Source organism: Hemicordylus capensis, chromosome 1, assembly GCF_027244095.1.
Source record: "Hemicordylus capensis ecotype Gifberg chromosome 1, rHemCap1.1.pri, whole genome shotgun sequence".
Lineage (NCBI taxonomy): Eukaryota > Metazoa > Chordata > Lepidosauria > Squamata > Cordylidae > Hemicordylus > Hemicordylus capensis.
This window is the reverse complement of record NC_069657.1, coordinates 443,307,741-443,324,278: the sequence shown is the minus strand read 5'-3', so window position 1 is coordinate 443,324,278 and position 16,538 is coordinate 443,307,741. Positions and strand designations below refer to the sequence as shown.

Sequence of the window (16,538 nt, the reverse complement as noted above, 5' to 3'; positions counted from 1 at the left end):
CTTTGGGAGACAATTGGAATTTACTTATTTTGCAGGGAATAGAAGACTATAATGGTGATATGGACTTCAAGATGGCTGGAACGAATAAAGGAATAACTGCTTTACAGGTAGCCGTGTTATTTCTGGGATAGTTCTTGAAATATGGCACTACTGGTATTGTGAAGGGTTTTGCCGTCCTAAACCCTCCTGACACTGCTTTCTAGTTCATACAACCTCAACAGTGGTTGACTGCCACCAACCTCGATTTAGCCTAAATACAAATTCACTGGGGGGGGGGGGCAGGTGGGGGGCTCTACTGTAACAGGTGGTAATAAGGCATGGACATGTGTTTAGCCCCAGTTATTCACAGGGCTTTAGGTTTTTAAAAAGCAAAGTAACATTTATGTGGGAGAAGGTTCACTGCACTTTCTCCTCCCCCTCAGCCGACGATCAGCTGCAAAGTTTCTGCCCTCAAGCTCTCTTCCCTGAGTTCTTGTCTTCCCAAGCAAGCTTCGCCATGCTTCCTCCCTCTGGGATTTTAAGAAACAATTGAAAACCTGTCTTTTTAGAGAGGCTTTTTTGTTTTTTATTCTCTGTCTGTCCCAGTAAGTTTTTAATTATCTGATTTTAATTGGATCTAGTTCAACCGAATGTTATTAATTTTGTATTTTTATCTGTCTTATTGTCTTTGTGAGCAGCCCTGGGCAGTATTGTACAGGAGGGGTGGGACATAAATGTTTTAAATAAACAAATGTCTTCCTTCAGCTCTTCCATGCATTTCCTTTTTTCAGCACCTCCACTTCAAAGTATTGCTTTTATGCTTGTGTGTTAAATTTTTTAATTAGACTTGTTTTGTATTTTTAGCTTAATATTTTAATTGTGTCTTTTTTACAATCTTGTTTTTAAATTTTGCTTTAAACTGCCTTGGGATTGTTTTAATGAAAGGCAGTATATAAATTTAACCATCAATCAATCATTCAATCAATAAACTGACAACAGACTAAACTGACCCTGAGGAAGTTCAAAGGCCCCTCCTCACAGAATGTCCAGTGAGACCCAGCCAATCACAATCCAGTTGTAACATTTTAAACTGATTGGCCTTCACCTGTGGAGCTCATCCTATTGGTCTACTTAAAGTGCCATCAAAACCCTTGAGTTTTTACCAGAGCTACTGTCTGTGTATAGATGGACAGAACCAGCCAACCAAGTTAAATCATGCCTTCACTAAATACAATGTTTCTGCACCAGTTTCCTGGGATATTAGATTTTAAAAAGAAAGAGAAAGAAAGAAAACCTGCATCAACACTGACCATTGTATTGTATTGTATGGACAAACAATCCCAGGTGAATTTACCGCTGGAATATTTAAATGATTTTAATTTTTCATTTGTGCATTATTAGGCTGATATCAAGCTTCCAGGGATACCTCTAAAAATTGTAATGGAAGCTATTCAGCAAGCCACAGGTGAGTGCATAGAGCCCATGGTTCTCAGTCATTGGCTCATTTCTGTGCTATTTTGGTTTTGTCCCATGAAGGTCAGCCCTCGGCCCGCTTTAGATCAGAGCAGGATATAGATCTCTTGTTTGTGTCCACTACTTTGTCCCTGCTAGGCTCAGCTTTCTTTGAGGTTGCAGAGGCAGTCTGTCTAGTTACAATTTCTAAATGAAAGTTGCTGTAATGGCATACACTCCAACTGACTCTATTTACCAGGGACTGTCCTTGTTTTGTTACTTGCTCCTTGTCAGTCATGTGTAATGTGGGTTTAGAGTGGCTTGCACAGTGTTCATGGATATGAAAATAGACGTGTTACAAGCTTGTCCCTGTTTTCATCCTTGAAATGTTGGCGAGTATGGAATTGATTAAACCACTGATGGATATGGAGAGTATGGAATGTACATACACCAGCCTAGAAAGTCACAACCCTCCTAAACTTACTAAATTTCCTGTCCCAGGTATATGGAATAAACTTCCTAACGAAATTTAGTTTCCCTTTCTCAGATTGTTTTTAAGAAGGACCTAAAAACATACCTGTTTAGTCAGGCTTTAAGTTTATAGTTTTAATTTAGAGGTGGTTTTTTTCACTAGGTGGGCCGGGCGTGGAGCATCTACACCTCTGGCACGCCCGGCTTTCTGGCCGCTCCCCCCCACCCGCCGCTTCTCCACCCCCCGCCCCGGTGTGCTTTTTGGCAGGTGGGCTGGCCAGCCCACTTCATCTTCCCACCTTCACCTCATGGTTTCTGGCTGGCGGGCCCGGCGGCTGCCGCCTCCTCCTGCCAGTCCGGGCCGCCGTCTCTTCCTGCTGACCGCTGCTGCTTTCCCCCATCAGGCCAGCCCATTGCTGCTGCCTCCTCCAGCCGGCCAGTCCAGCCCATCGCCGCTGCCACCTCCTCCCAGGATGCTTTCTGTTTCTAGAAAAAGAAGCATGGGTCTTCCTGAGTGCTCTTAGGAAACACTTCTGCTGTACTTCCATCTGCTAACTTGTTTGTTTAAAAACAACACCTCTTAAGCAAATAGTTCTTTGCGGCTAAGTAACTGATTTTAAGCAAAGAATTTGCTGAAATAAATTAACAGTTTTTTCCCTGTGTTTCTCCTCCGATAGAACATTTGGAGACCTGTTATGTAGATGCAGTGGGAGGATAAATTATGATTAACCTTACTAGGTTATGTGCTTTGATAATAAAGAACCAACACACAAAGTCACATAAATGCATTGTCATCAAAACACTGACAAAAGCTTAGTGTCCCAACACAAAAACAGAACAGTCCAAATTTGTATTATTGCACAGCAGTGACAGTTCTTGCAAATGTTGCAATATCTTTCAACTGGAGAGATGGGAAGCTTTTAAAATGCATGGGAAATAATACCCAGAGCTGGACACAAGATCTGGGTGTGTGCATAATATGCATTTCTGCCTTCCAAATGTCCTTGTGAAGCACAAGACTGGAAACAAATCTGCTTTTAGTTTAACAATATCGCTACCCAAGACTGCCTCGAGCCCTCTTCGTGGTGCAGCAGGGCAAAAGGTTTCCTAGATTAGTCATGTTAGAAGCATTATGAAAGAGAGGCAGCTTTCCCTCCCTGTAACTGAACGTTTTGTTTTAAAAAAGAATTGTAATGATCATTCTATATTTAAACTGGAAACGTTTTACTTCTCCTGTAGTGGCAAAGAGAGAGATCTTGCAAATTATGAACAAGACCATTGCAAAACCCAGAGCAAGCCGAAAAGAGAATGGACCCCTTGTAGGTAATGACATTCGCACTGAACTGTGTTTGTGAGGGCTCATCTCTTCAGATTTGGAAAACCTGCCTTTAAGAGGATGGCTGGTCCATTGCTGTATTAATTGTTCCCTTTGCTAAGCAGGGTCTGCCCTGGTTTGCATTGGAATGGGAGACTACATGTGTGAGCAGTATAAGATATTAGAGGCTGTTCTTAGGGGATGGGACTGCTCTGGGAAGAGCATCTGTGGGCTTGCATGCAGAAGGTTCCAAGTTCCCACCCTCGTATCTCGTATCTCAGATATGGCTGAGAGAGGTTCCTGCCTGCAACCTTGGAGAAGCTGCTGCCAGTCTCTGTAGACCAGGGCTTCTCAACGTTGGGTCCCCAGATGTTATTGGACTTCATCTCCCACAATCCTCAACCAAAGGCCACTGGGGCTGGGGATTATTAGAGTTGAAGTGCAATAACATCTGGAGAGAAGCCAACATTGAGAACCCCTGGTGTAGACAGTAGTGAGCTAGACAGACCAATAGTCTGACTCCGGCTTCCTATGTTCCTAAGAATGTTGGTGAAAATCACAGCCCATAACTGGTAGCTGTGCATTTGTGACTTTTCTTGGAGTCTGGCTATTATTGCGCGTCAATTCCTATTAGTACCCATGTTTTGCATGGAGAGCACAAATGCTTCTCTTGCTGGATTCAGGAGGGTGAAAAATGTGGAAGGAGGCATGCCAAGTTTTCTAGATATGTCATACACAGTCTTATGTCAGGGTGGACCAGTAAGGTTATTAGGCCATTGATCCAACTGGTGAATTGGCATGTGCTTGGGAGAAAAAGATGTATGGGAATGCAAGGGCAGGTGGGGTGGGACAGAGCAAGAGAAAGAATGATGAAAAATGAAGAGGAAGAGGAGAGAAGAAAAACTGACATATGGCAGAACAAAATTAGAGAGTCCCATGTTTCAAGTCAGCACTTAAAATGGATCCTGATGTTAGACTATTGCCTGTGCTGGAAAGTACATTGAACTCAATGCAATACAACTTTCCCTGGGTTGTATTACACTAGATGACCTTAGAAGAACATCTGTCCTGATTTATATTCTTTTGGTGATGAGTGTGGCAGCACTTACTTTGCTGCTCTTTTACTCAGTCAGCTAAACATGCAGACTTGTAAACAGTTACTGAACTGTCATCTGTGACAAGGAAGAATTGTCTACAAGTGACCAGGTAGGGAGGAAGATTGTAAGCAAATTGATACTACTTTCAAACTGCGGGTATGTATGTATGTATGTATTTATACATACATACGTTTATATTCCACTCTTCCTCCAAGGAGCCCAGGTTAGGCTGAATGAAAAGTGACTAGCCCAGAGTCACCCAGCAAGTATCATGCCTGAATGGGGATTTGAACTCGGGTCTCCCTGGTCCTAGTCCAGCATTCTAACCACTTCACCAGGGGTGGGGAACCTTGGCCCTCCAGCTGTTTTTGAACTACAACTCCCACCATTCCAATACACAATTATTACTACACAATTACTACACCACGCTGGCTCTTCTACACAAAAAATATATTTGTGTGTAGTGTAGGCCAATAACCTATTTACAAGGGTCCCATAAGGTAGTGATATCTTTGTTGCTTTTAATATTATAGCGTCTTTGCATCTCGACATGCACGAGTTGCATAGGCAAAATGCAAGATTTTGCAATATAGCATTTTCCCCATATGTGTTGGAAAAATTGACAGAAAAGTTCATTATCTGACAGACTTGATAGATTGTGGGGGAGGGGGGATTCTGACTTTATATGTAGATAACTTTAGAATTTGACAAAAACTTGGTCTTTTTTACCAGAGCATGCTTGTGACTTGAATGTTCTGCATTTCAGAAACCATTCAAGTGCCATTATCAAAAAGAGCAAGATTTGTAGGTCCCGGAGGTTATAATTTAAAGAAACTTCAAGCTGGAACAGGTGAGCCATCTTGCTTTGCATATATTCAGTCACGGTGTTAATTTTTATTGTGTGCTCACCAGTTCATATATTTGTAAAAGCATCTCTGCAGATGTAGAAGCACAGAGAAAGAAATAGGTCAAACTACATTCCACCGATGCCACATGTGCAAGGCTAGGGGCTGTCATACAAAATACTCATGTGGTATAAGTGGAGTCTAGCGCAGAAGGGTCTGCCTATAGTTTCTGCAGCTGGTGACAGCTTCCTCTAGCTAATTGTTTTGAAATCCTGGTAAAGATGGGAGGCCTGGCTGATATTTTGCCAGGTGAACAGTGTGGGAGAAATTCATGCTGTCAACAAAATGGGGTGTGCTGTCCTACAACCTGTGTCTAGTTTCTTAGCCATGGGTAAGAGATTGGGGTGTCAAGTTTGCATTACTTTAGTGCAAAGTTGCATTATAAGCTACTGTAAATAGCTAAAAATCTACTGTGCAAAACCAGTTTGGTGTTAATTCTGAACACATCTTATTCCCAAGGGGTCACTGTTAGCCAAATGGATGAAGAGACATTTTCTGTGTTTGCTCCAACACCAGCTGCTATGCATGAAGCACGAGAATTTATTACCGAAATCTGCAAAGATGATGTAAGGGCATGTTTTATTAATTTTAGTCATATATTTTGTTTGCTCTTCAGGGGATCCATTTCTTTTGTATAACCATTTCTATGGCCTTAAGCTCTTTGGGCAGGATTGCCTATAATGTTTAAATAAAATGGAATGGCCAGGATCCAAAGGGCTACTGTAAGCAAGTGAAAGGCTTATAAGTGGCCAGTGTGAATTTTGAGTGGGTGGGGGGCAGGTTGCAGCAGGAGCCCATACTGTACCCCCCATACAACAAACAGCTTTTGAAACTCATCTTTGTATACTAGGCCATTTGAGCTGTGTAGAACTAGTTTTGTTGTTCTTTGGATCTTAACCAGTATATTCCTTCATTCTGTCTCTCTCTTCTTGCCCCCCAACCCCAATAGCAAGACTATCAGTTGGAATTTGGAGCTATTTATACAGCCACAATAACAGAATTGAGGTGAGCAAAACTCGGCTTCTGAAGCTAATCAGGTTTGACAGTGTGTTTTGTGTATTTTATATATATTTATGTATACATACGTACATACACGCACAATTAGTGAAAATATTCTTTCAGTTATTTTATGTAAAAAAAAAAATTAGCTGAGTAGATGTGTATATTCAAAAATAAAAGGGGAAGCCTGAAGCTGGTGAGCTGTTCTAACAACTTGTAACAACCATTATCATTTATCTTGTTTTAATTAATGTTTTTTGAGCAGTATAGAAATATAACTAACTTCCTTTAGATTTCTAAATAAATCTCAATTGTTAACTAGTGAGTTGATCTATTATATTAATTCTCCTGGGTGTGCCATGGAATGTGCGTCCTGGCTCCCAACTGATTGGCTGGGCAGCGGAGGTGCCTGATTGGCTGAAACGCACCCAGGAGGATTGGTGGCTGTGGCGGGCCGGCCGCGGAGAAAAGAGGTGGTGGCAGGCCCAGCCCGGCAGCAGAGGCAAGGCCCAGGAGGAGGGAAAGGAAGTGGGGGGGGGTGAGGGCAGAAGTAGCGGTGGGGAGGAGAGGCGGCTGGGCCTGGCACGGACCGGCCATGGTTAGGAAGCGGAGACTGGGGCATAAGTGCGGGGGAGAGGTAACCACTGGCCACAAAGAGCACACAGATGCTCTGTGCGGGGTCGGCTAGTTATTTAAGAAATCTGGTATAAGGCTGGTAGCTTGTAGATAATCTTAATTGAATTAAAAGTTCAAAGAGAAGGTGGGTGGGTTCAGACAACCCTCAGAACATAAGTAGGAGTGAACCGGGTGTTCCTGGTGAGTGTGCAGTTCTGGTGCAAACCAGAGGCTGAGCACATTTTATTGTCTCAAGCTGCCAATGTTAAGTATGCCTGGTTCCCTCCGCCACCTGACATTCACTCAATATTTGTTGCCAACATTTGAAGTTGGGCAGAGAATGTTGGGCAACGGAAGGAACCCAGTGTTGTCCATCCAACGTTGATGGCTTCAGGCAACACAAAATTCATGCAGCTTCCAGCCTGCACCAGGAAATTCCAGTTCCCTCCTTCTTGCTTTCCTCAGGTCATCTTAATTCACCCAGATCTTGTCTTTACTCTGATATTATCAGTCACCTCATGACTGACCTGATCGTATAACTGCTTCTGTTTTTAAAAAAATAAATCGCATGCTCTCTCCAGTCTTACAAACAGATTTCCCCAGATCCTTTCCCCACTGGCTTTAATTATAGTTGAGGGCAACATCAGCATGAATGTTAACCATGTTGTACTATTAACCAAGGTTTTTATTGGTTTCAAATCCTGGTTAACAGTTTAGCATTACTTCTTCGCATTAACCATATTAACCTTGGTATCAACACAAGGAATTTCTATATGAGAGGGGAGGGCAAGTACAGTTATGCAGTCTGATCAGAGTTTCTTAACCCTCTTGTAAGGTGTTGGCATTATAGCTTCATCAATCTTCTGTATGAGAACTGAGATAAAAATTAATGGCAAAAGGTTGCAGTTCAGTAGCTGTGACATACAATAGCACAGAGTCTTCAGTGTTCTCTTTTGGCAGCAGAGAAATGTGTTAGACACACAATAGAGGATCCTCACATGCATAGGAAAAATTTCTCTTAATTTTAAAAACCTGCAAGAAATTTTGATTATACTTGCAAAGTTGAGATGAGGATTTGAAAGAAATCAGAAAATAAGAAATAAAGGAATTAAAATGCATGCTCGGTTGGATGATATGAAGTTCCTTAAATCAAACGGAGGAAAGGCTGAAATTGTTTTGGAATGGGCAAGGGGAGGAGAGTATGATGTAAGCCTTCCAGTTGCATCATACTGGAATAACAAAAATTTCATCTGTTTAATGCAGAGATGTTGGAGTGATGGTAAAATTGTATCCAAACATGACTCCTGTTTTACTTCACAACTCACAGTTGGATCAAAGAAAGGTATTTGTGTATTTCTTCAATTTGAACAAGAGTGGCAAACTAACCTTTTGCTGCTGCTCCACACTTTTCTCAATAAGTAATAAAACCATAAAACAAAACATTGTGATAATTGGCATTCTGTGATAAATCTAAATAGGCAATTGGACTATGCCAGGGGGGCTTTACCTTTTGGGGAGGGGCTGGAGCCCAGTGGTAGAGCTATATGTATGCAGAAATTCCCATGTTGAATCTCTAGCATCTTCAGTTAGGATAGTCCCCTGTCTAAACCCCCAGAGAGCTCTTGCTGTTCAGTGTACACAGTGCTGAGCTAGATGGACCAATGGTCTGACTCTGTGCAGAGCAAGTTCGTATGACACTGCTGTCAATAAGGGTGGACATCTACTTTATATATAATGGTACAATTTTTGCACAGTTTTCTGAACAAACAGGCACTTGGGGAAGTACTGACCTAAGTGAAGCGTATATCTTTGATTGCCTTTTACCAGTTATTTGCATGTTAATCAAACAGAGGACAGGAAGTTTAGACATGAATTGATTCCTAGAAAGTGGATTTTGTAGCAAATTCTTGTATACACTTTGCGGTCATGCTGTGTAAACATTCCCGAACTGTAAAAACAAAGTAACACTGTGAACATTCTCTTCTAGATTAAGCATCCTAGTGCTCTGGGATTAGAAGTTGGTCAAGAAATCCAGGTAATTCTACTATACTAGTTGACCGGGCACAGAGCATCTGCGCCCCTGGTTCTTCACCACCTGGTCCCGCCTGGCCGCGCCTCCTCAAGCTGGCGGCCTTCGCCTGCCGGACAGCCACACCCCCTCAGGCCAGCCGACGGGAGCTTCACCCGCCTGCCCACCGCCGCCTCACAATGGCAGCCGCCTCCTCAGGCCGGCAGGGCTTCGCCCGCCCACCGCCTCCTCATGATGACACGGCTCCGCCCGCCTGCCATTTCTTCAGGCCGGCAGGGCTTTGCCCACCGCCTCCTCAAGCCGCGGGGCTTCTCATGCCAGCAGAGCTTCATTCGCATGCCAGCCGGCCCGCATCCTCCTCTGCGTCTGGGCTCCTCCCGCTGCTGCCACTTGTCAGAGAGGTAGCCAGCCCCTTCTCCCCCGCACCCCCACCTCATGTCCTCGCCTCCAGGCAGGTGCGGACCCAGGCTGTCGGCCCGCTACCGCCTTCCCTCCGCGGTCCAATTCTCCTGGGTGCGCCGCCAGCCAATCAGCTGGGCTGCCGGGATGCATTTTCCCTGGGCACACCCAGGAAAAATGTATAGATAGATATTGAAAGTCTGTCGGCCATTTTTTTAATGGGATAAGGCAGTCCTTATGGCCCGCAGTGCCATTTCCTTCCTGGTTCAGCTGCTGCTAATTGTTTGCCTGAGGCATGTGCTGCAGCTGCTCTCCCTCTGGTCTTGCCACCCACTCATCCCCGCCAGAGCTTATGCTAGACAAGGAAAAAAGAGCTGTCATTGGAGAAGGACAAGCCCAGGGGGTGGCCGTTGGGCACACAGTGATGTGTGAGAGAAACCTCCCCTTCCAGCATTGCCCCTGCCAGTACCAAACAATGGATGAGCCCCCAGCATGAGCGACGCCCCCTGCCTGGCCTCTCCTATCACCATGGGCGGGGAGACCAAGGTGGAGAACCCGCAAGGCCCGGTGGACCGCGCCAATGGACAGTCAACCTGTTGGACAAGTGAGGGGTGTGCAGGCAATACATCCAGAGCCAGCAGCCCAGGCTCCACTCGCTGGGCATGCGCTGCCTACCCCCACCACATTGCTACCTCATGTTGCCCCTCAACGCCATTGCCCAGCAACAGCCCCAAAGACCCACCACTGCAGCTGCCTCTCCCCAGCCTTCACCAACCGCTTCCTCACCCATCTCCACGCTGCCCTTGCTGCTGCACGGCAACCTGGAGGTGCGGCGAGGGCCATGAGGAGGACGAGGTGGCGAAAACTTCGCCATTTACCTCTGTGGGGCGAGCTGTACAGTGCCGAAGCTGGACCAAAACATCGGGGGTGGAGTAGGGGGGTCGCCCTTCCATCCAGCTTTGGGCCCCAGAAGAGTAGACTCAATAAACAAACTCCCCCCTCCTCAAATAAAACCATGGCCTGAGCATTGCATTCTCCAGAAGAGAGATGCTGGGGCAAAAACTCGCCTGGATACTCTTTGTTATGGGAACCCTTTCCTGGCCTAATTCCAGATAGCATGGGGTAGGGAGGTGGTGTATTCCCTTCTTGTGTGTCTGGGATAAATCGTGGGATTGAAAAATAGGTCTCGAGGTCAAGATGCCGTGATCATTGTAAATTATTGTGGCACGGGTTTGTTAGATAGGAACCTACTTCAGCATATGCCTGAAGTTGGATGGGGAGGCAGCGGGTTACAAAGATCTGGGTTTGAGATGGAGCAGGAAAGAGACCGAAAGGCAACAGACATTGCACGGAGTTGAGTGTCACTGTTTGAAAAAGTGACTGAATCTCCTTCAGGGCACATGCACGCCCTCATTTCCAGGAAGCTCCCGGCCCTGGAAGCAGCCGAGGGGCTCAGGAGGGAAGCAAGCGGCCTGTGCTTAGGAGCCGGGGAGTGGGGGGGGGGTGCAAGCAGCAGTGCTTCTGCCCCCACAGCAGCAGCACACCACCGCTCCTGCTGCTGGCCTGTGGGAGTTGGGGGGTGGCAGGGATGAGTGGGTGGTGAGACCAGAGGGATTGAGCAGTTGCAGCACGTGCCTCAGGTAAACAGTTAGCGGTGGCTGAACCTTGAGGGGAATGGCCCTGTGGTAGTTGGGTGGCAGCAGAGGAGGAAAGGTAGAGCAATGCATTTTATTGTTACGTATTTTGTACATATTGTAGTTACATATTTTATTAGAATGAATTTTAATTTAAAATTAATCTTGGCCTGCCAGAACTTCAAAAGTTAAATTTTAAATTTATTTTAATTAACTTGATTTTAATTTGATGTAATTAATAAGTGTTACTTTAATAATTGGCACCCTAATAATTTACCTCTGCCCCCATACGCCAAGTCGCAGTCGGTTTCAGCCCACCAGAGTATTTGAGTTATGCACCACTGAACTACATGGAATGATAGCAATAGCACTTACATTTATATACCGCTCTATAGCCGGAGCTCTCTAAGCGGTTTACAATGATTTAGCATATTGCCCCCAACATTCTGGGTACTCATTTTACCGACCTCAGAAGGATGGAAGGCTGAATCAACCTTGAGCCCCTGGTCAGGATCGAACTTGTAACCTTCTGGTTACAGGGCGGCAGTTTTACCACTGCACCACCAGGGGCTCTTGATGGGAGTTGTAGTCCCCAACAACATTTGGAAACCCAAGTTGGAGAACCCCTGGGTAATGTGTGTTACTTAGTAGCATTACCCCTACATTACAGCTAGCAGTTCATGGGGGCTTGTAATGTATCTGAGCTATGGTGGTACATTGTGCTTGGTATTATGTGCTAGTGTTTTGTTTTTTTGAAGCATGAGTGGGGCAAAGTGGGATTACACGAAAAATGAGCACTGGATAATTTCCTCTCCTGAGGCCTCTACCTTAACCGTAGGCCTCTCTGCCCACCTCAGGTCACCACCTTACTGAGATAGTAAACCTGTGTTTGGGCTGTACCACTTCAAACTGCAGATGGGGGGGGTGCACATAACTTTAATGTTCCTTCGTGTTGAAAAATATATTTTTTTAAAATCGCTACATGTAAAAAAAACTAGCATGATGAGAGGAGTGTGAAAAATCCCCGTTTTCCATGTGTAGAGAAGGCCCTGATCCAAGTGCTTTGATATATCCACAAAGCTCCACCTACATAAGGGCTTTCTTCTTTTCTAGAAGGCATGGGAAGCCCTTGCACCAGTGGGGCTTTGTCAGTCTTCAGGTGCCTGATTTCTAAAATTACCTCTGCGTCCCCTTCATGTATGGAACATTAACAAAACCTTTGATACGTTGTACCCCTGAACCAGCGGCGTAGGGGATGCCTGCAGCCCAGGGACAGCCCCCCCCCGTCCTGCATCGATGTGCGTCTGACAGGCCTCTCACTCTGAGTGCTTTCTTCCTCTCCCTCACTTGGAGTGAGGGGGAGAGAGAGCACCCAGCTGGCAAATGAAGCATCATCAGGCAAGAGCTGAAGAGCCACATAGCGTACTTTCCCACTGCTGGTCATGTCCCCTGTGTTGGTGTGCATTGCACTCCGACGCAGGGGGCGTGGCCAACCCCGAGAAGGGAGGATGCGTGGCCCTTCACTACTTCCCAGCCAGTGCCTCGTTTAATGGCTAGGAGCAGGTATGGGGCTGTGCCGCATGTTCCCAGCTGGCAAGCATTTCGTTCTCCAGCTGAAGGGGGGGGCGCAAAGGGGAGAGGTGACAGGCTGACATTGTGACAGCCCCAAGTGTCCCTGGGACATTTGTCTCCCCTTGTGCATTGGTGGTTACAGCACTGCCCCTGATCTCTAAAATAAATTCTTTGCTGTATTTTACTCTAACATTATATCTCTTACATAGCGTCTTACCTCAAACTGAGATCAATCAAATTTCTTCCTACCAACAGGTGAAATATTTTGGACGTGATCCAAATGACGGCAGAATGAGGCTTTCACGGAAAGTGCTTCAGTCTCCAGCTACATCTGTTGTAAAGACGCTAAGTGACAAAAACAATATCGTAGTGGGAGCTGCAGTTACAGAATCTGCTAGTTCGCCATCGTAGTGTGTTGTGAACACACAGGAGCCCTTCTGGGCTTATTAGTATTGTGGTTCTTTGAAAAAAATTGGAACAGCTGTCTTGAAATGGCAAACTCTCATCGGGCAGGTTTGGATACCACATAGACATATTAAAGTTGGTATAAATGTTATTGGATACCAGTTGATCTTCAGTTTTTCTGAAACTCCATGAAGTTGGCTGTCTCCTTCTTCCCTATGCAGAAATCATAAGTTCATAGCAGTACTGCTATAAATCATGTACCACTTGAAGGATGGACGATGTTTCCAGACTATATCAAATAAGTTTGTCTGCTTAATGTCTTGCCTCTGTTACTCAAGAGGTGCATTAAGCATCTCCCTCCCCCTCCACTCTTCTTCAGTGTGCTGATTTGCTTCCAATGATGTTTTAGTCACACACAAAAATCCAGCTCACTTTCTCTTGTGTAAGTTTTTATACACTTGGAAACAGGAAATAGCCTCTAAAAACACATTTGACTTTGCAGTAGTTTGAAGCTCTTTCAGTAGAATGTTAACTGCATCTTTTCCATAAAGAAACACATGAAAATGTTATAAAACTGAAAAAGCTGCACAGCATGATTTGCAAATAAAAATTTTTTAGGTGATAAGTGTTTCTCAACTGAATTTAAGCAGTTCTCTAGACTGGAGAAGCTCAGGGTGAATTAGAGGGATCACAGAATCAATGTATTTAGATAGGAGTTTTATTTAAAACATACTCTTTAACAGATTTTTAAAAATGGAATATATTTCAAATACTGCCTCCCAGTGCACCCTGAGTTGGCCATTCCACACAGGGAGAAACAACCCCAAGGGAACCCTCAGTTCCATTCCCTGAACTGCCACCTGATGGAGAGAGGTAGGTAATTAGGTATGAGCCATAGGATTAAGTGACCAGGAAGGGAAGATCTATGGTCTACCAGCTCCTGTTCAGAAAAATAATTGGCACAAATATATTGAAAAATGCAACAGTTGTATTAAAACACAAGCCAGCAAGCTTTAGACTTTTGAAAAGCATCTTGAGAACCTGGAAATATTACTGTAAATCTCTTGGGACATTAATAGAAACTAGCTTAACCTGCACAGAGCATCTGCATGCTAGTATTTGATTGCTTCCCTCACTCCCTGCCACAGCCCCCCTCACCTCAGAGATCTCTCCACCCTCACCTGAGCCACACTCCTGCTGCTCTTCCTCCATCCCATTGCTTCCATCCCCCTCACCTCGCTTGGTCACTCCTCCATCCCTTTACTCCATCCCCCTCTCCTCTCTTGGGCATGGCTCCAGCGTTACTGGCACCTATTGGTCAAGCTGCAGCCTCCTATCCACAGAGACCTCCCTACCCGAGCCTCACTCCTGCTCCTCCCCACAGGAGCAGCAGTGGTTGACCGGGCCGTTCCTCGCTGCCACCACCGCCATGGCCACTCATTCCCCTCAGGCCACTAACAGGCCCGGACCCATCCCTTGCCTGCCTGCCTCCCTCCCTCCACTAATGGCCTCGGTAGCCCCAAACAGCAGCAGTGGTTGACTGGACTCTTTCTTGCGGCACACTCATTCCCCTCAGGCTGCTGACAGGCTTGGGCCCATCCCTCACCCTTCCTTCTGTCTCTCTTTCCCTCCCTTCTTTTTCTCTTTCTCCTCCGCTCGCTCCTCCCCACTTTTTCTACCCCCTCCCTTCATGTTCTCTCCCTCCCTCCCTCCCTCTCTGAGTTAACAGATCTTGTTTCCTCATCTAATTCACACAACGGCAGCCTCCTTCTCCTGAAGGGACTCTTCCCTCCCTCATGACCCCTCTGTTCGCAGCCCGATATAGATATAGGTGTGTGTGTGTGCGTGTGTGTATGTATGTGTACACACACACACACACACACACACACACAGATAGAGATTCCTCTCCTCTACAATCAAGAACATGTTCTGTGAAGTTTCCGACTGACCTTAACCATCACAAGCTCCTCCTCACTATCTGCATATGGAATCCCCACTGCCCAGTCAGGTACTCTTGCTTGCGAACTCTCGTGAGAGCTGCCACATACAGGATTAGCCACGGGTATGCCTTAGAGAATTAAATGTATAGATGGTAAGTATGATGACGTGGAATGGCACAAGAAAAAAAATTAACAAAACATCATCCCTCTATGGCTTTTTATGATTTTTTTTAAAGCACACTATTCATGTAAGGATATATATTATAACATTTGCATAATTAGCTGTGGGGGAACTTGTATATAAAGGGCAATTTGGAAGCTATACTAAAAATAGAATAGTCCAAAAACTTCCAAGAAGTGTGAAATACGCTGCCATGTTTGTATAAATGTTAAGCTCCAAAGCTATTAATACTTTGAAATACTGTATAACTTGCATTTAGCTCTGCACTTTCCAATGGAAGTGTGAAGTGCCAAAGGGGAAGACAAAGAAAAGCAGAATCTGATCACTCCAATATTTTAGGATGAATTGCTGTTGAATCCAGAATTTTTTTAAAAAATTAAGTATCTAGAACTGTGAAAACAGTGGGATCCAATATTTTTTTTAATGAAAAATGTTTACCCAGCACTAGAAAATTTGAGTCATGAAATGAATTCTATTCATGCTGGCTTCAAATTTGAAAGGTACCCAGGGGATGAAGGGGAGCCCTTTTCTAATATGCAGTCTCTGGTGCTAACATGATGAAAAAAGTGAACAAATATATAGAGATATAACACTTGATGGCCACCATCTAATATACAGACCTACATCTTTAAATAAAAATGCAGATACGATATCATTAAATTGATGAGCCTATACCTGTGTGTTAGCTTGTGACTGATGTGTCTAAATCAGAAGAACTTAAGTTATAAGTTGGGAGAATGTAAATGTGAGCATTTGTGTTTGATTTTTATGGTCCTATTTTTGCTACTTAAACTATTAAAATATATTCTCTCTGTACTTGTTGCCATTTCATTGCCTGTTCTGGATGGGGTTGCACTCCCCCAGAAATAAAAGGTTCAGGAGTTCTCCTGGACCCAGAACTCTTTGGTTCCTCAAACTCAGGTAGTGGCCAGGAGTGCTTTCTGTCAGCTTCAGCTGATAAGCCAATTATGTCCATTTCTGGAGGTAAATGACTTCAAAATAGTACAAATGTTGGTACCAAATCTAGGCTAGACTTCTGTAATGCTCTGTACATGGGGCTGCCTTTATGTGTAGTTCAGAAACTGCAATTGGTGGAGAATGCAGCAGCCAGATAGGTCTCTAGGATCTCCCAAAGAGACCACATAACACCAATTTTAAAAACTGGTTGCCAATAGGTTTCCAAAAAAACCCCAATACCAAGTGCTGGTTATTATCTTTAAAGCCTTAACAGCTTGGGTCCAGGATATTTAAGAGAGTGCCTTTGTCATGAACCCTACCGCTTATTGAGATCACATGCGGAGGCTTGGTTACAGTTGCCACCAGCTTGCTTGATGGTGACATGGGACTGGGCCTTCTCTGTGGTTATCCCAGGGCCACAACTATGTAAGAAGGTGGGCTAAATAGACCATTAATTTGCCAGTATGGGAGTTTTGAGTTATTCCTAGAGTTGGCAACCAATTAAAGAGATCCTAACTAATTAATTGAATGCATTTATTAAATTCATTCATAAACATATATTCATAAATTTAAGGAAAACATTATTTT

At 44.6% G+C, this 16,538-nt stretch overlaps 1 protein-coding gene across 2 annotated transcripts in view; it reads left to right on the top strand.

The window, feature by feature from the left end:
- PNPT1 (polyribonucleotide nucleotidyltransferase 1) overlaps window positions 1-15,809 on the top strand; it is a 58,359-nt gene extending 42,550 nt beyond the window's left edge. For both annotated transcript variants that reach the window (XM_053246382.1, XM_053246391.1), the window contains exons 20-28: window positions 36-107; window positions 1,381-1,444; window positions 3,142-3,225; window positions 5,081-5,164; window positions 5,679-5,785; window positions 6,169-6,224; window positions 8,097-8,175; window positions 8,821-8,868; window positions 12,723-15,809. In XM_053246382.1, the coding sequence (XP_053102357.1) occupies window positions 36-107; window positions 1,381-1,444; window positions 3,142-3,225; window positions 5,081-5,164; window positions 5,679-5,785; window positions 6,169-6,224; window positions 8,097-8,175; window positions 8,821-8,868; window positions 12,723-12,878 (750 nt within the window). In that variant the 3' untranslated portion in view covers window positions 12,879-15,809. The remainder of the gene's footprint in view (window positions 1-35; window positions 108-1,380; window positions 1,445-3,141; window positions 3,226-5,080; window positions 5,165-5,678; window positions 5,786-6,168; window positions 6,225-8,096; window positions 8,176-8,820; window positions 8,869-12,722) is intronic.
- The last annotated feature ends 729 nt before the right edge of the window (window positions 15,810-16,538 follow it).